Consider the following 19,251-nt stretch of genomic DNA (forward strand, 5'->3'; position numbering starts at 1 on the left):
CTATGTACCCAGTTATGTCATCTGTCCATAATGACCATTTTAGTTTTTGCTTCTCAGTTTTCATTTCTTGTTATTGCCTCATTGTACTTCCCAGATTCTTAGTAAATGCTGACTAGAAGACATGATAGCAGGTCTTTGATCCTTTCCCTCAGTTTCAGGGAAAATTTAGAGAATTTCATCAAGGACTTTATGATGTTTGCTGTGGTTTACTAAGCTGTTTTGTTTTTGTTGTGTTTGGCAGCTGAATTCTGCCTTGAATTGGGAGTCTTACCCTGGGCATATGGAGCTTAAAAATATGAGTTTAAAACTATGATTTTATTGTTTCTTTTCCTGTTAGTGCAATGCACTGTTTGTGTCTGCCCCCAAAATTCTTATGTTGAAATCTTAACCCCCAATGTGATAGTATTAGGAGATGGTAGGTGATTAGGTCATGAAGGTAAAGTCTTCATTAATGCAATTAATGCCCTTATAAGAGAGAGGAGAGAGCTCTCTTGCCCTACCATGTGAGGACACAATGACAAGACAGCAAGCAGTCTGCAACCCAGAAGAGGGCCTTCACCAGAACCTGGCCATGCTGGCTCTCTAATCTCACACTTCCCAGACTCCAGAAGGGTGAGAAGTACATTCTTGTTGTTTTATACCCAGTCTGTGGGACTTTGTTATAGCAGCTTGAACTATGATAGTTCATTTATATCTTTATTTTTTCATTTTTTGCCTTTCTTTAGATTAATCAAATGTTAACAAGCTTCTATTAGCTTGTGGGTTATTCATTCTTTTATTACGCCTTCAGTGTTTATACTAGAGATTGTAACATCCTTAATTTATTAGTATCTACCTTAAATGAATACTTTCATATTTTTCTGAAAAGTGAATCTGTTTATATAATACTTTAAATTTATTTGTCCTCTCTTTTTGTGCTGTTCTGGCTATGCATTTTAATTCTACACACACACACACACACACACACACACACACACTCACTCTCTCTCTCTCTCTCTCTCTTTCTCTCTCTCTCTCTCTCTTCAACTCCTTAAGACATTATCTTTCTTTAACAGTCAGAATTCATGTAGATTTACTTGTATGTTGTACTGCCTAGTGCCTTTCTCTCGTCCTGTTTGCCATGCTCACACCTGGGATCATTTTGCTGCTGTCTGAAGAACTACCTTAGGATTTCTTTAATGATGGGTTTACTGACAAAATACTCTCTCAGTTTTTGTTTAAAAACATCTCTGTTTCTCCTTGTTTGCATATGGAATTGGCAGTTCTTGGTGATCCACCCCCAACCCCACCCCCAGCAATTCTGGCTTCCATTATTTCTCTTTGAAAGGCCAGTTGTAAGTCTTACTGTTTTCCTTTAAAGGTGGTATTTTCATTCTGTTTATCCTGCTTGGGGCTTGTGCAGTATCTTGAATCTGTGGCTTGGTATTTTTCATGCACTTTGGAAAATTCTTGGCCAGTATTTCTTCAAACATTGCTTCTGTCTCATTCGCTCTCTCCCTTCTTTTTGGAATTCCAATGATAGAAGTTTTTGTTCCTTTTTCTCACGTCTCTTTTACATTCTTTTCTGTATTTTCATTCCTTTTATTTTTCTCTTTGTACTTCGAAGTATTTCCCACTGACCTTTCTTCCAGTTCACAAATAACGTTTTTGCTTTGTCCAGTCAGCTGGTAAGTCCATATATTGAATTCTTAAATTTTGAGCTATTTTTATTTTTTAGTAATTGGATTTACATTTGATTCTTTTTCTAGTTTCAAATTCTGTTGTAACATTCTTCCTTTTCATCTATTTTCAAAGATATTTATTATTGTAATTAAGTCTAATACACGTGTCACATTTATGTTTCTATTGCATTTTTCCTCTTGGGTTTCAGACATTTGGTCTTATTATCTGGCAAAAATGGTATTTTTAAATTCATTGGACATAATGTAAGAAAAGATGTAGAGGTTCTAGATAATGTTACCTTCTTCCACAAAACATTAGTTTTATTCTGGTAGATATATAGAGTACAGGCACATCATTGTAATCTAACTGAGGCTTATTTGTCTCCATATTATGCTTCCTAGTAGGTATAACTCTTCTGAGGTCTCATGTGAATACCTGTGTGTGTGTGTGTGTGTGTGTGTGTGTGTGTGTGTGTTTACTACATTCTGTCTGGATTGTGAAATCTCAATTCAGCATAACATTGCCCAGATTTCTACATTCTACGTAGGAAAATTGCATGCAAGCCTGCTACATCCTATGATTTGGTTGCTCTTCAGTGACTTCAAATAATCTTCTATTTAAGCTAGTTTTTGTAGTTATATGCAGCAGAAAGTTTATTTCAGTACCAGCTTCTCCATCATAATCTGGAACTCATCCCCCACAAGAAGCCAACTTTTGGTGGTACATAACATCGTATTGTGTGTTTTATTTTAATTTGTTTTTAAGAAACTTTTCAGGTTGAAATAGTGATAGAGTCACAGGAAGCTGAAACTGTCTAGTCAGTTTTCTCATTGGTTATATTTTACCTAATAGAGTATAATATTAAAAACAGAAAGTTAGCAATGGTATAAAGTACGTATATAGTTTTATGCTGTCTTATCACCCGTAGATTCATGTAATCACCACTGCGATCAAGATTCAGGACTGTCCCACCCTCACAGAGAACTCTCCTGTGTCACCCTTTTCTAGTCACATGCTTTCTCTTCACTGCCACCATCCCTAGCCCATGGCAGCTGCTGTTTTGTTCTCCATCTTTGTAATTTTGTCATTTTGACAATGTAATTGTATGCGTCCGTTCTAGCACTGCTATAAAGAAGTACCTGAGGCTGGGTAATTTATAAAGAAAAGAGGTTTAATTGGCTCATGGTTCCTCTGGCTATACAGGAAACGTGATGGTTTCTGGGGAGGCCTCAGGAAACTTTCTTTCTTTCTTTCTTTTTTTTTTTGAGATGGAGTTTCGCTTTTGTTACCCAGGCTGGAGTGCACTGGCATGATCTCAGCTTACCGCAACCTCTGCCTCCCGGGTTCAGGCAATTCTCCTGCCTCAGCTTCCTGAGTAGCTGGGATTACAGGCACGTGCCACCATGCCCAGCTGATTTTTTGTATTTTTGGTGGAGATGGGGTTTCACCATGTTGACCAGGATGGTCTCGATCTCTTGACCTCGTGATCCACCCGCCTCGGCCTCCCAAAGTGCTGGGATTACAGACGTGAGCCACCGCGGATCATGGCGGAAGGTGAAGGCAAGCAGGCATGTCTTACATGGCTGCCGCAGGAGGAAGTGGTTTTAAACAATCAGATTTCAGGAGCACTCACTCACTATTACCAGAGCAGCATCGAGGGGGAAATCCACCCCCATGCTCCAGTCACCCCCAACCAGGCCCCACCCCCAATACTGGGGATTACAATTTGACATGAGATTTGGGTGGGGGCACAGATCCAAACCATGTCAGTAATATAAATTGAATGATACAATATGAGACCTTTGAGACTGGCATTTTTCATTTGGCAAGATGCCCTTTCCATGCCCTGGACATACCACGTTTTGTTTGACTATTTACAAAATGTCTTGCAAAATGCCTTTTCCCGTGTCTCTTTTACATTCTTTTGCAAGACATTTTGACTGTTTTCAGTTTTTGGTTATTGCAATGGAAATGGCTATGAATAATTTTACACAGGCATTTTGCAGAAATCAGTTTTGTTTCTTTGGGATGAATGCCCAGGAATGTTTGGTGGGTTGTAAGGTAAGTTATGTTTAGTTTTTAAAGAACTGCTGCAGTATTTTCCAGGGTGGCTGCAGAGTTTTAGATTCCCACCAGCAATGTTTGAGAGATTCCGTTTCTCCACACCCTTGTCAGCATTTGGATCGCTACTGTTTTTAAATTTTAGCTGTTCTGCTAGGTGTGTAGTGATATCTCTTCCTGGTATTAATTTGCATTTCCCTAACAGTTAGTGATGTTAAACATCTTTCATGTGCTTACCTGCCATCTGTGCCCTTCTTTTTAGTCAAATGTCTCTTCGTGTCATTTGCTTCTCTTTTAAATGGACTTGTTAAAAAATGTTGAATTTTGAAAATTCTTTATCAATTTTAGATATGGGTCTTTTACCAGATACCATGATTTGCAAATGTTTTCTCCTGGTTTGAAGCTCATCATTTTTTTCCTCTCAACAGAATCTCTTAAAACACAGAAGTTTTAAATTTTGATGAAGTAAAATTTATTGACATTTTTCTTTTATGGATTGTGCTTTCAGCCCCATACCTAAGAACTCTTTGCCAAGCTCTTGGTCTTGAATATTTTTCTCTTACCCTTTCTTCTAAATGTGTTATAGTTTTATGTTTTTCATCTGTGATCTGTTTTTGAGGTAATTTTTGAATAAGGTATGAGACTCAGGTAGAGATTGTATTTTTTTTTTCTGTTAATCTCCAATGATTCCAGCAGCATTTGTTGGAAAGATTACCGTTACTCCATTGAATTGCTTTTGTACAAAATTACTTGATCATATTTGTGTAGGGCTATTTCTGTATTCTCTATTCTGCTTCATTCATCTATGTGTCTAGCTACCCACCAATATCATACAGTGTTGATTACTGTAGCTATATATATCAGATAGTGTTTGCTCTCATTTAATTTCTCTTTTTCAAAATCATTTTACCATTTCCTTTGTCTTTCTATGCAAATTTTAAAATATTCCTGTCTGTATCTACAAAAAATTTCACTGGGATTTCGATAAGAATTGTAGCAAACTTGTGTATCAATTTGGGGGTGAATTGTCACCTTTATTATTTTGTCTTCCAATCCATGAACACTGTAGCAGGTGTTTTTGATTTGGCTTACTGTAACATTGTGGAAGAGTTCTTCCTGACTAAACTCTCTGCTGTTAACATCCTAGGCTTTAATCATTGCATCCTATTTCCTTACTTCCGTTAGCAGAGTTTTTAATCCTGCAGACATGTCCATTTCACATCATTTCTCTTTGATGATGTAGTGAATCTCTGTTGCATTGTACTATAATCAGTTTGTGAGTGTAATTAATCACGCCCTACACTTAAGTCTCTAGCAGATTCAACATTGCTTTTATCCAGCACTTTGAATTTTTTTTGCTAAGAACTGTACCTAGTTTTAGACTCTTTTACTTTCTCATCATGTCAATCTCAGACAATAGATAGCATGAGTACTTGGCTTTCTGGGGCCCATTTTCCTCAAAGAAGCAAAACGTTTTGTTGTTTTTTTTTAAAAAAAAACCACTTCTTGAAAACAAGTATATACAATATGGTAATTACAATAAAGCCTCACTGACATGCAGAGACTAGGCCATCGGTGGGATGATCAAACTACAGCCAGATTATCAGCAAACAACATATAAATGGGATACCTATAAATGGGCAAAATTTATGCCTCGGCAAAAATATTAGTTTGCTAGGTAATGAACCTTAGGCATGGCTCAAGAACAGTTGACGTTGATATGTTACCCACTTGCTGTTGCAGCCTTCACTCTGATAAGATTGGTAAATTGTCCCTCACCGATGTGGCCATTTGTGTCAATACATTCTTTATTTCAGTCTGTAGTTGCGCATTTTCACTAGTGGATGAAAATTCTCTATTCTGAGTGGTTTTTAAAAACCACTTCCCATGTGTTAATTTAGTCTCATCTACCCTGTAGTCGTCTTATTACGTTTGCCCTGACTTCTGCAAAAATGGGTTGGTTATGAGAATTTCTTTAAGAAGGTTTTTGCTGTGTTATGATTGAAGCAAATATGTAAATGAATTCTTCACCCTCATTTATTTTTACTTCGAGCTTTAAGTGGTTTTGCTGACTCCATTTTCTGGCTTTTGGTGTATGAAATGAACTTCCTTTTACTGTGTTTAGATTTCTCTGTACTGTGGCCTTTAACTGACATTTTTTCCCCAATCTGCTCCTGGGTGAGCCAGTTGAGAAAAAATACATACAATGGAGAGATTGCACTGGGGCAGAAATCTTCTGCATCTCTTAATATTTGGCATAACTTCAGCAACCCTAGTAGAATTACCTTTTTCAGAAAAGAAGTTATCAGTGTAAGAAAAGTTTAATGATGGGTGGAGGAAAATAGCTCATTAGGACGTCATGATCTCTTGAGCTGTGAATTGTTTAAAAATGAAGTTAAATTCTGCTTTTCATCGGTTGTTCTGGAAGAGTGCCGGCGAATGAATTTTCTAGTTCAGGCCCTAGAAAAATCCATGTAATAAATTGCAGCTTATCCCATTTATATGTTGTTTACATATAATCTGGCTGTATTTGGTGATAAGAGAAAGTGGGAAAGACTAATGGGAACCACTCCGAGGTTTAGCAATAGAACTTAAAGAGAGTAATTTTCCAAAGTAAATTTTGAAATGTGTACTTAATATGGGAACATAAATGGATTTCTTTAGGAATTAATTTTAATATTATTTATATCTAGTATAAGTAAATACATTTCAAAACAGGGCACAGCAAGTTGGACATTTATAGCCTGTATGGTGAGTACAGAGATAACTTTGGTACTGGACTTAATTATTAATGCCTGTCATCCAGATGACTAAAAGTAGTTCATGAAAATCAGGAATGTTTATATAACATTTCACTTGAGAGAGAAATATTTCCCAAGGAAAAAGTTGGGTGATTTTTTAAATCATTTAATGCTACTACCTTTCATAATTTTTTAAAACCTTCGTGAAATACTGAATGATCAGGAGTGAGGAATTTTCCTTCAGTATTCTGGAAAAGCCCATTTTAAAAAAATGGTGTCAGGCAAGAGTGTAGACTTCTTAATTTATGCTTTATTTTCAAAGCTACTTACTTCAGCTTATTTTTATTAGGCTATTTCTCAAGGAATATATTTAACTTTATTGGGTTTCACTTTCATATTGTTTTTCCCTAACAATTACATTTTATTAGGAAGTTTTTCCTGAAAACTTAATATTTGAAATGAAATGTGCAGAGTATGGCTTGATATTAATAAACATTTTCTTTTATTCTCTTGTGGTGGGTGTTGAGAATACAGTTAGGGGTCCTGCTTTGGATGGGCTCCTCTTTTGAGCAGGCAAGGAAGATGGTGCCAGGTGGTGACCACCAGCATGGACCACAGCTAGTGAGAGTGAGTAAGGCCAGAGGCAAACCTCGCAAGACAGAAGCGGACCGTGTAGGAGGTCACTGTCCTGCTCTGCATTTGAAATAAGCATGTGGCTGTTGAACGCTTGAAATGTGGCCCCTTTGAGTTGAGGTGTGCTGTAGGGGTAAGATACATAACAGATTTCAAAGACCTAACATGGCAAAAAGAACATAAAATATCTCAATAATAATGCTTCAGGCTAGGCACTGTGGCTCATGCCTGTAATCCCAGCATTTTGGGAGGCTGAAGTGGGCGGATCACCTGAGGTCAGGAGCTTAGGTCCAGCCTGGCCAACATGTCTCTACTAAAAACACAAAAATTAGTTGGACATCATGGCACGCACCTGTAGTACCAGCTAGTCAGAAGGCTGAGGCACAAGAATCGCTTGAACTGGGGAGGCAGACGTTGCAGTGAGCTGAGATTGCACCACTGCACTCCAGCCTTCGCGAGAGAGCCAGACTCCATTCTCCCCCGAACCCCGCACCAAAAAAAAAAGCTTCAGTATTGATTGAGTACATGTTGACATGATAATATTTTGCACGTTAGATTATATAAAATACATGGTTAATTTCACCTTTTAATATTGTTTTTGTTTGTTTGTTTGTTTTTTTTTAAAAAAACACGGCTATAAGATTTAAAATTTTTTGTGTAGGAACCCCAAGTGGTGGCTCATGTCTGTAATCTCAGCTTCTCAGGAGGCTGAGGTAGAGGATTGATTGCTTGAGCCTAGGAGTTTGAGATTAGTCTGAGCAACAGAGTGAAACCCCATCTCTAAAAAAAAAGAAAATAAATTAGCTGGGCAGGGTCGTATGTGCCTGTAGTCCCAATAACTTGGGAGGCTGAGGCAGGAGGACCATTTGAGCCCAGGAGCTCAAGGCCGTAGTGAGCTATGATTATGCTACTACCCTCTAGCCTGGGTGACAGAGCAAGATTGAGGCTGGGTTTCGAAAAAAATACGTAAAATTGTATATGTGTGTAGTCTGTGGGGCAGCACTGCCCTAACCTAGGTACCAGCCGTGAGAAGGGGAAGAAAAGGAGGAAGATGCGGCAGTGGGAGGAAACTGATCCGTAGAAATTGTTTTTCATCTCTGAGGCCTCAGGCAAGATTCTCCGTGAGGTCATCTGCATCCATCCAAAGTCACCTGCTTTTATTTTTATTTTTTGCATGACTTGTTTCAAATGTTCTACCACAACCTCCCCAGCCCAGACCTACAGGCGATGTTGTTTTATCATTAGTCAGTCACCGTGGGTAGAATGCTTGTTCCACTGGTACATCAGCTATGACTTATACAAACCCCCGGTGGCCCTTTGGCTTGGTCCTTCTTTGTCCAGTGGAAGAGTCTGTCCTGTGCCTGGGGAAGGGCAGTCCATCAGAGAGGATTCAGGAGGTGTTACATTAGTGTGACTGGAACGATTGCTATTTTATTTATTTTTATTTTTATTTTTATTTTATTATTTTTTTATTGCATTTTAGGTTTTGGGGTACATGTGAAGAACATGCAAGCTTGTTGCATAGGTACACACAAGGCAGTATGGTTTGCTGTCTTCCGTCCCCTCACCTGTATCTGTCATTTCTCCCCATGCTATCTCTTCCCACCTCCCCACCCCCCCGTCCCTCCCCCATTTCCCCCCAACAGACCCCAGTGTGTAGTGCTCCCCTCCCTGTGTCCATGTGTTCTCATTGTTCAACACCCGCCTATGAGCGAGAATATACGGTGTTTGATTTTGTGCTCTTGCGTCAGATTGCTGAGAATGATGGTTTCCAGGTTCATCCATGTCCCTACAAAGGACGATTGCTATTTTATTAATAGGTAGAGGGCCATCCCTGCCAAGAGTTGATTTGCAGGTTAGGATAAGGAGTCACTGATCCTGAAGCTGGTGTATGTCTAGGTAGAAATACCAAACATGCAGCTCAGTTGTGCAGCCAGGCCTTGGAGAGGGGTCTGGGCTGATCCCCCAGGCTTGGGAGCCGTATTCATAGAGAGAAGGATCGGGGGGATCACCCATGGTTAGGCGGGCAGAGATCCAAGCACTGAAGCCATTCTCGTTTAGGTTTTATGCTTGGATATTGGTGCTGTGAATCTAAAACCCGAGCCTCTAAGCAACATTTTGGAAAGCCTGTTTCACAGTTTGGCTTATGCAGGATTTTCTACCTTTTTTTTGGGTCAATGTGTTTTTTTTCTATGCTTAGCGGGAAAGAAATGCGAGAAGAAAGTGTGTTGGAAACAAAGTCAACAAAGGTCTGAGCCACAGACTCGACCTATCTTCTTTGGTTCAGGATCCACAGGTTTGTGCCCCTCTGTCCCCTTGTGTGGGCACCCACAACCCACACTTCAGGGAGGGCCAGGCTCTAAAGGGACAACCAAGATCTACAGGAGACCCCTCTTTCTTTACATACATGTACATGTACATACATATATAAATACACCCCACATATATACACAGGGACTTATACATATTCATCACAATTTAGAAATTTCTCATGCGTGCATGTATATTCCAGATATGTGTGTATATGTTCCAGGTATACATCACACATGGCGTGCACGCACACACACACACACACACACAGACACACTTTCTCTCTCGCGCTCGCGCTCTCTCTCTCTCTCTGTCTCTCTCTCTGTCTCTGTCTTTCAGTATTCCACCCCAATGACCCATCCAGGTGGAAAGATGGTTTTATTGGCTTTCGTCAGAAACCTTGCCCTTCCGAGAAGACTTCCCTTGTTGATATGGATAGGAGGCGGCCATTTCAGTCTAAAGACACAAACCCTTTACTCATGAAGAGTCTTCACTTTCTCCTGTGACGTGGCCTTCCTTTCCCAGCTGCCATCCTTAAACTCTTATTTCTTTTAATGGCGAGCGCCACCGTACACTACTTGGAAGTGATCCCTGGCAGGCAGGAGACATCAGCACCTGAGAAAGGGGAAAAGCGAATTACTCCAAGACCACTGAATTTTTAATGGGGAGAGGGACTCGGCAGGCAAAGACTTCTTTAGAGATGAAGTTTTTGGTCCTAGTGACAGGCTGTGTCAGCGAGGTCCCCAGAGAGAATCTCAGTTTTTTTTGTGACCTGGTGCTAATAAGCACCATTAACTGATGCAACTAATAGCTGACATTATTGAGCATGTACTGTGGGCCAGGTCCTATTTTGAGCACCTTTCCTGTATTAACTCGTTGACTCTTCACAGGACCATGTGAGAGATATATGCTGCTATTAGCCCCACTTTAACTCAGGCACGGGGAGGTTAAACCACACAGCTCATCATTTTGCGCCAGGACTTAAAACCTGTGTCAGAACCTAAGCACTAAGCACTACTCTACTCTGCCATTAAGACAGAGGACTTTTGTAGGAAGCCAATGATGATGAACAAAGATGCCGAATAAGTCTAATGGTCTGGAAAAGAAGTATTAAAATTTTTATTGTCAATGTACCTTTGTATTAATTTGTTGGTACTGCTTTCATGCACTGCCTGTTAGCTTTATGGAGTTAAAACCCCTGTGTTATATTCTTCAAATAGGAAAAAAATTATATATATACAATCAGAGAGTAAACTGCCTGTTAGAGCTGCCCCTCCTGCAGTCATGCGTTTCCAAGTTCTCAGTACCATAAGGTGAATCCACCAAGCCTTGGCTAAGCAGATGTGTGTGGGCTGAGTGCTTGTTAGTTTCTGTGAGTTTCTTCTATATGTAACAAGTGTTAAATTGGACCCTGCTATTGTTAAGGTTCTTTATTTGAGCAATTTAATAGGGAAAGTTTAGAAGTCACAAAATTTAGGTGTGAGATACACATTTTCATCCTTACCTGGAGTGTCGGGTGATGTTAATTCTTTCGTCTCCTTGCTATTCTTATAAAATACTAGAGAAGTCATGAAAGCCTGATAAATGTCTAGTTTTCTTGCGTTTTCAAGTTCTCAGTACCATGAGGTTAATCCACCAAGCCCTGGCTAAACAAAGACTTGGAAATTTTAACAATTTGCCCAAGGATTTACCTTCTGTAAGCCCTTGTGGACTTTCTTCTTTATAAATGTTTATAGTAACTTGTTGCCCATTCAGAGTTATTGCCTGTCCCTGCTTCTGGCACGCAGTATGGTCCCACTGTTGCCAGGAGTCCCCATTCAGAAGTTAGAGGGAACCATCGGCACTTACCCTTTTCAACATCCATTTATTTGAAGACTAGGAAGGAGAAGGAAAAAGCAGCTGAGTGCTCTCTGGCAGCTTGGTGCATGCTTTGAAGTTAGTGAGAAAATTCCTCACTACCACGTAGAAGTTTCCTGATACATTATGTTCGGGGCCGGGTGTGATGGCTCACACCTGTAATCCCAGCACTTTGGGAGATCAAGGCAGGCAGATCACAAGGTTAGGAGATCAAGACCATCCTGGCCAACATAGTGAAACCCCGTCTCTACTGAAATACAAAAAAATTAGCCAGGCATGGTGGCACCTTCCTGTAGTCCCAGCTACTCAGGAGGCTGAGGCAGGGGAATTGCTTGAACCCGGGCAGTGGAGGTTGCAGTGAGCCGAGATCGTGCCACTGCACTTTAGCCTGTGTGACAGAGCAAGACTCCATCTCAAAAAAAATAAATAAAAATAAAAATAATATATATATAATGTTCAAGTGGTGGCATTTGTGCAGCCAACAGCCAGATGAAAAGCCCTTGGAATCCCAGGCTCCAGCATGCATTTAGTGGCTCTCCTGCCATGCTGCTCTCGGGCCAACCAGGTAACCCTCTCTCAGCACTTCTAGCCTTTCACTCAGTGAGCTCATGCAGAATTGAAAACAAAAATCAAAACAGAGAACGCCTAAGTTCCGTCTTGATAAATCGCAGAATGCTGCTTTATTGCACAACCTTCTCTCCTCTCTGCTTGTGTTGGTGTATGAGTTTGTTTCCAGACGGTTCAGCAAGGATGAGAATGTGAACTGATGAGGCAAGTATGTCTGTCTTTCTGGGGAGAGAAGGAGATACTGGGTTATTTACAAACATCTGCAGGTCTTCCCTTTCACAAACAACAAAGCAAAGCATCCCTTAACTCCACTCCTCTATTACCCTGCCCCCAAAGGCTCGACGCGGCAGTGGTTTACTTATTCACTGCTTCTATACTACAGATATTGATCGACTTACCACCTATGCAACTTACGACCATTCGACTTTACCACCACGATCGCTAGCCACAACTGCTCCGCGTCTGGCAGCGCAAACGTTGCCCAGCTGGGCGTACGACAGTGCGGACCAGCTTCCGGCAGCACTACCATCTCCGCGTGCACCGTTTCAACTGTACATAGAGCCGACTCAACTTATGACCAAATCGTGTTACGACTGGTCTTCGGTCCCGACCGTGGTCGTAAGTCAAGCACTAGCTGTACTGACCTTAACACTGAAATAACGCACTGAAAGATAATCAGTGAGCTCACAAACGCTTTCCCTCCATATTCATCCCCGTGAATGTCCCTGGAGGACATGGGACTTTTGTCTACTTAGGCATGAAAATGCAGTGTGTGTGTTATGCTCGCAGTACACCTCAGTGCAGACCAGCCACGTATCAGGTGTTCCGTCGACCCATGTGGCTACCATATTGGACGGTGTGGCTCTGAAGAGTGATTATTTTATGACCCACCCCCATTATCCCTGGGCCTCCCTTGGCTCTTCCAATGTGCAAATGTGAATGCCTCCCAGGTGTGGTCCTGGGTCCTCCATCTGCCCACACATTCCATTCTCCTCTTTGAAGATCTCATTCACAACCACAACACCAGCTCGCCGTGGCAAGGACATGACCCCATGCCTCATCCCTGTTTTCACCTGATGCTCATGGTATTTCAAATGTAGCTTATCCCAAATCAAATCCATCTGTGTCAAGCTGGCTTCTCTGCTTTCACCCAGGCATCTTTCATTTTCCTGGCTTCTAATGCTCCCGCTAATGTTATAAAGCAGTTAACAAGGCAATCAGGCTACGTAGGCAGAAATCTGTGAATACTAAGACCCATCAGCTGAGGGTATTATGGAAATTGAATGGTACTTGTAAGAAAGCCCAAAATGTATAATGATGTGCATAATTCTTACAGGCAGCAAGGTGACTAGGCATGTCTAGTTATTCATGAACATTAAGGTTGTTATTGCTTTAATTCACAAGCAGAGCAGGCGTTTTGGGTAACAGATGGCAGGCGGAGGAGGGGTAGTTTGTGGCCCTCAGTCCCCTCCCTGCTGCCAGGAGGAGTTGAGGCTTTGCTTTCATCATCCCTCCTCCCAGCTACAGTTTTTTGGTTCCCAGCATCACTGTTTAGGGAACAGTCCTTTGCCTTTGGTCAGGCATTTCTTTCTTTCTCTTTTTTTTTTGAGATGGAGTTTCACTCTTGTCGCCCAGGCTGGAGTATAGCGGCGTGATGTCAGCTCACTGCAATCTTTGTCTCCCAGTTTCAAGTGATTCTCCTGCCTCAGCCACCCGAGTAGCTGGGATTACAGGTGTGCACCACCATGCCCGGCTTATTTTTGTATTTTTAGTAGAGACGGAGTTTCACCATGTTGGCCAGGCTGGTCTTGAACTCCTGACCTCAGGTGATTCACCTGCTTGGGCTCCCAAAGTGCTGGGATTACAGGTGTGAGCCACTGCACCCAGCCCTTGGTCAGGCATTTCTTGAATGTGCTAGTCCCTTTTCAGTTCTCTAAGAGGAGAATTAAAAGCTGACTTGGGTCCCGGTGTAAGATGGAGTCAACTGCTAATTTCACCCTGCAGGAAGTGTGACAGTGCATGATTAAAGGGCCAGGGCCGGCCCCCTTGTGTGTCCTGGTCTCAGAGGGCCCAGAATAACCTTGCTGCCAGAGCTGCATTCCTCCAAATGCTGACTGATGATAGGAAAGCACAAAATTCACATCGGCTTTTTATTTTCATTATTTCTTATTTTAAAGTAGGTATTTCAGTGAGTTATCTCTCAGCAAAAACTACTCAAGGGTGTGATTGCCGTTTATGTTCATTTTTTTTTTTAGCATGAGTCATGAAATTAGAAGTGTGACAGATATTTTAGTTTCTCTGTAGGCTTACATAGGAGAGTGCATCCAATTAATATTAATTTAAAAATGATTTCTAGGGATATTAGGGCAGTGTTTACAGTGACTTACTTTTTTCCCTAATAGAACTAATTTATGAAACTGCCTATTTCAGCTACTGGTATGGAACTGTGACTTGGCAAAAAAAAAAAATGAAATCTTTGGAGTCAAAACTACTGGAGTTTCAGTTATTGGTTCTACTAGTGGAAAAGTTACTTTTTGCTTTCTGGGTCTCTTCCCTGTTGCACAAAATAAAATCCACTTCATCAGATAAAATTCTTAACTTGCTGAGCACATGTTAATTTCCTCTCTGCTGTTCCTGGAAGCTGGAGGAGAGAAGGGAAGCCACGGGAAAGATCAGGAGGCTGCGGCCACGAGGGTATAAACAGCTCTGATTTTAGGAGAGTGTAATTGCACTCGTGTGTGTTTAGTCTCTTTGATTAGATTGCTTTCCTAATATCAAAAACCAAGAGCATTTGAGGTGAAATGCCCCATTCCTTGATCGCAGTTGGAGGGGCCTGTAATCCTGGGGACTTGAGGGGAGAAGGAAGCTCTTCAGACATAGGAAGATCGGTGAGGCACCTGCTTCTGACTTTTTTTTTTTTTTTTTTTTTTTGAGATAAGGTCTCCCTCTTACCCAGGCTGGAGTACAGTGGTATGATCACAGCCCACTGCAACCTCCACCTCCAGGGTTCAAGTGATCCTCCCACCTCAGCCTCCCAAGTAGCTGGGACCACAGGTGTGTGCCACTACGCCTGGCTAATTTTTTGTATTTTTGGTGGAGATGGATGTTCACCATATTGCCCAGGCTGGTCTTGAACTCCTGAGCTCAAGCGACCTGCCAGCCTCGGCCTCTCAAAATGCTGGGATTACAGGTGTCAGCCACCGCACCCAGCCTGTTTCTGACATTTTTAGCCTAAGGCATGCTCTCTGAATGCCTGCATTAGTTTGCCTGGGCAACGAAGTACCACAGACTCCTTGGCTTAAACAGCAGACATTTATTTCTTCATAATTCTGGAAGCTGGAAATTCCAGATCAAGTTGGCAGGATTGCTTTCTTCTGAAGCTTCTCCCCTTGGCTTGTAATGGCTCTTTCCCCTGTGTCCTCATGTGGTGTGTCCTCCGTGTGTCTGTGTCCTGATCTCTTCTAAGTCCACTAGTCATATTGGATTAGGGCCTCACCCTCTCATCCTCATTTTAACTCATCACCTCTTTAAAGGCCCTGTCTCTAAATACAGTCACCTCGTGAGGTCCCAGGGATTAGGGCTTTAACATACGAGTTGTGTAGGGGGAGGGACACGATGCAGTCCTTAACTCTTGTCATCTCAGTGGCCAAGACTTTTGAACTTTTCTGTGTTTTGGGTTCATCCTTTCCTTCTTCCCAGTCTATTACCTTTGTCTTAAGATGGTGTTATGATGGGGAGGAGAGGGAGGGTGCTGACCTCAACAGGGAGCCAGCCTGTGGCTTATCTAATCTGAGCCAGGGCTTGCACAAGGGATTTTTATTTCCCACAATATCATGGGTGCCCTTTGCAGGGTGGTGACAGGTACTGGGTGGGACCACGTCACTTTACTTTGCGATGCTGGGAGTGTTTGGGCTTTGGGCGGAAAGGTCACAGCAGTGTTATGGTTTGAGCGTGTAGAAGTATCAGCCCTTCTCTCCCCAGCTGCAGCAGAACAAGGTTAGCAAACAGCAGTCAAACTTAAACTGGATACAGTTGATAATAATGGACAAGTCGGTGCCATCCCCAGAGGAACCTGACTACCTGTATTTGCATATGTATACGTCTACAGTTCTCAAATTACAGTGTTACGGCTTGTTGTGGCATAGAGTTCTTCTCTTTTCAGGCTGCAATGAATATTTTCATGGCCACTGACCTTGAGAAAGCAATTCTCAGCACGCACAAGTGACAGACAGGAGGACCTCTTTCACATTAAAGCTGTGATTCCCTGAAGGAGGGACTGCATTTGGGAAAACTTCCAAACTGCTGAATTTCTCTTCTTCCCTCATTAGTTGCTATTGCTTCCAGATGGCACCTGAACCAGCACCTGGGCCAACAGAATAGCGTCCTAACCAGTCTTCATTCATTAGGCTTGGTTTTAGTGGGTGTGTTTAGCAGCTCTGTTACATTTTCTCTGTTTCCAGGTTCAAGTCCAGGTTTAAGATACACTGGTGATTTCACTTTCCATTCCTCCTCCTCCTCCTCCTCTCCCTCCCCCACCTCCCCCCTCTCCCCCATCCTCCTCCTCCCCATCTCTTCCTCTTCCCCCTACCCCCTCCCTCCTTCCTCCCTCCTCCTCCTCCTCCTCTTCCTCCTCCCCCTCCTCCTCCTCTGCTAACCTGGTTACCTACCGTGATGAATCATGTGATTTTATAGTCTCCCACAATCAGGATAAAAAAATCTAAATGTTTTTGTTTAAATGGAGATGCAAAATGTGAGAAGTGTAATGAGTAACGATTCACTCTTCAAGTGCCATTTGGGGAGGGAGATTGATTCCTAATGCCAGATGCACCAACACGTAGTTTTTTTTTCTTTTCAGCCCACAGAGATGTCAATAAGCAGAAAATGGCATTCATGTGTCTTGTTAGAAACCAAGTGCATGGAAGTTTAACTTATCAGTGGATCTCACCACATTCTTATTTATTCTTGGTGAATATATTTTTAAAAAATATATATTTTATTGCATGTTAGGTTCTGCTGTACACGTGAAGAACATGCAGGATTATTGGATAGGTACATACATGGCAATGTGGTTTGCTGCCTCCATCCCCATCACCTATGTCTGGCATTTCTCCCCATGTTATCCCTCCCCAACTCCCTACCTTCCACTGTCCCTCCCCTAGTCCCCCTCAACAGACCTCAGTGTGTGATGCTCCCCTCCCTGTGTCCATGTGTTCTCATTGTTCAACACCCGCCTGTGAGTGAGAGCATGCGGTGTTTGATTTTCTGTTCTTATGTCAGTTTGCTGAGAATGGTGGTTTCCAGGTTCATCCATGTCCCTACAAAGGACACAGACTCATGGTTTTTTATGGCTGCATAGTATTCCATGGTGTATATGTGCCACATTTTCCCTGTCCAGTCTGTCATCGGTGGGCATTTGGGTTGGTTCCAAGTCTTTGCTATTGTAAACAGTGCTGCAGTGAACATACATGTGCATGTGTCTTTGACAAAATTTGAGAAAGTCTCCGTTTAATTGTGTGTGATTTTCACCTCAAGTTCTCACATTATCTAGAATAGAGAAAATGTGGTAGATGACTTTAGATAGATGGTATTCAACACAATTATTTCTCTGTGCTTGCTGGGTTAAGTCGTTGGTATTTGTGCCACCAATTTGGCACCTGTTGGCATCAGCTGAGAACAGTGCCCTATACCTTTGGATTAGAAATAAAATGAAATGCTGGCTGCACTCGCCACTTCTGCCTTTGGGAATTAATGCAATATTGGATATATGTAATATGGGATACTATTGGAAATTAATGTAAGTGGAAGACATGATACTCACTGAATTTACTTTTTTTTTCCAATCCCGAGTTGCTTGGGACCTGCCATCTGTAAAGGTGTGGAAATCACGCATGCCTGACACGTTTGCATTTGTGGATTGGCAGCCCTTGGTACATGTGCCAAATGCAGATGTTTATTGAGGTCCTGGCCATCTCCGCACTCCTGCGACCACTACTCATGAAGCTAGTGCCTTGTCAGGAGGCTTGGCTACTTGTCCTTCCCTTGCCCTTTTCTGCTTTCCTTGTAAGACTAGACCATATTTACAGGTTCCTTCAACAAAGACGTGAGTGTGTGTTGGATGCCTCCTGGAAGTTGAGTACGGGAATAAATGCTTTTCATAATTTGTTACCTTGAACTCCCATGCCCTATGAGACAAAACAAAAAACAAAAGCCAGGGTGTTGGTGTTGTGTATTCTTTTTCTAAGTTTGCCAATCCATGATTTATCATTCTTCCACGTTTTTGAGTTCATTACTTGGCTTAGGATTAAACCAGGGACTCAGAAATTAGCCTGGATTGGTTTTAGGTGGTAGACAATATTTGAGGGGTAACGGTTAAGTTTTCTACCTACAAAATACATTCTTTCCAGCCTTGTTTTGTGGTATGTAGTCCTTTCTCATAGTACTTAGACACTTGAGGTTAAGTTGTCATGTGAAAGATACAAGATATGGCTCATAATATCTTACTTTCAAAAGAGGCGAGGACAGAAGAGAGAAGAGAAGGCATTTTATTGAATTTCAGTTGAGTGTTTCCATTAGTTATAAAGCCAAAATAACCCTTTCTTGCCTGAGTTTCCACTGGAACAGGAGAGAAGCCTTTTCTGTTCCCAAGTAACAAACCAAACCCACATGGGTCCCACAGAGCCAGACCTCTCATTCTTAGATTAAAAATAATTCCAAGGTCGAGAGATTGAGACCAACCTGGTCAACATGGTGAAACCCCATCTCTACTAAAAATACAAAAAATAAGCTGGACATGGTGGCGCGTGCCTGTAATCCCAGCTACTCAGGAGGCTGAGGCAGGAGAATTGCCTGAACCCAGGAGGCGGAGGTTGCGGTGAGCCAAGATCGCGCCATTGCACTCCAGCCTGGGTAACAAGAGCGAAACTCCGTCTCAAAAAAAAAAAAAAAAAATTCCAAATCCATGGAGAGGCATCCTTTAGTTTTTTGCCCTTTCCACCTGCTGAGTCACCTTTTAAAAACCTCAGACCTCTCAGGAGATCCCCTGCCAATTACATCCATTTCATCTGCCTCCAACTTAAACCATTCTCAGTGTGGGGTAACTGTATTCCATAATGGAGTTCAGATTAATTTTTCCTAGATGTAAATGAAGAAGGCTAATATCTAGGAAGGCCTGTTTGAGAATGAGCACAGCCTTTTTCTCACATTCCTTTAATTGTCAGATTTTAAAATGCATTTCCAACTAAGATAGCAGTGTAGAAAAGAATAGCCATTTCTTTCCAAATACTGTTTTAGTTTTTTTGACCACTACATTTATTATAGGAAATTATTTTTTTGTTCATTCTATTACTAGTTCAGATATGTCCCTAAGAAATAGTGAGAAAGAAGTAACCATCTAGCCACGTGATTTTCTCTTTCTCTTTTT

At 41.7% G+C, this 19,251-nt stretch overlaps 1 protein-coding gene across 15 annotated transcripts in view; it reads left to right on the plus strand.

Annotated features, from left to right (window-relative positions):
- The window catches only part of RYR2 (ryanodine receptor 2), a 753,432-nt gene that overhangs the window by 21,284 nt on the left and 712,897 nt on the right, over positions 1 to 19,251 (plus strand). The window contains exon 2 of one of the 15 annotated variants that reach the window (XM_074385365.1): positions 12,214 to 12,449. The exons of 13 other annotated variants lie outside the window; for them this stretch is intronic. In XM_074385365.1, coding sequence (XP_074241466.1) covers positions 12,405 to 12,449 — 45 coding nt within the window. In that variant the 5' untranslated portion in view covers positions 12,214 to 12,404. Of the gene's footprint in view, positions 1 to 11,747; positions 12,450 to 19,251 lie in introns of those variants that run through there. One more of the 15 variants, XM_074385364.1, reaches the window with a different exon arrangement.

This window comes from Saimiri boliviensis, chromosome 14, assembly GCF_048565385.1.
Source record: "Saimiri boliviensis isolate mSaiBol1 chromosome 14, mSaiBol1.pri, whole genome shotgun sequence".
Taxonomy (NCBI): Eukaryota; Metazoa; Chordata; class Mammalia; order Primates; family Cebidae; genus Saimiri; species Saimiri boliviensis.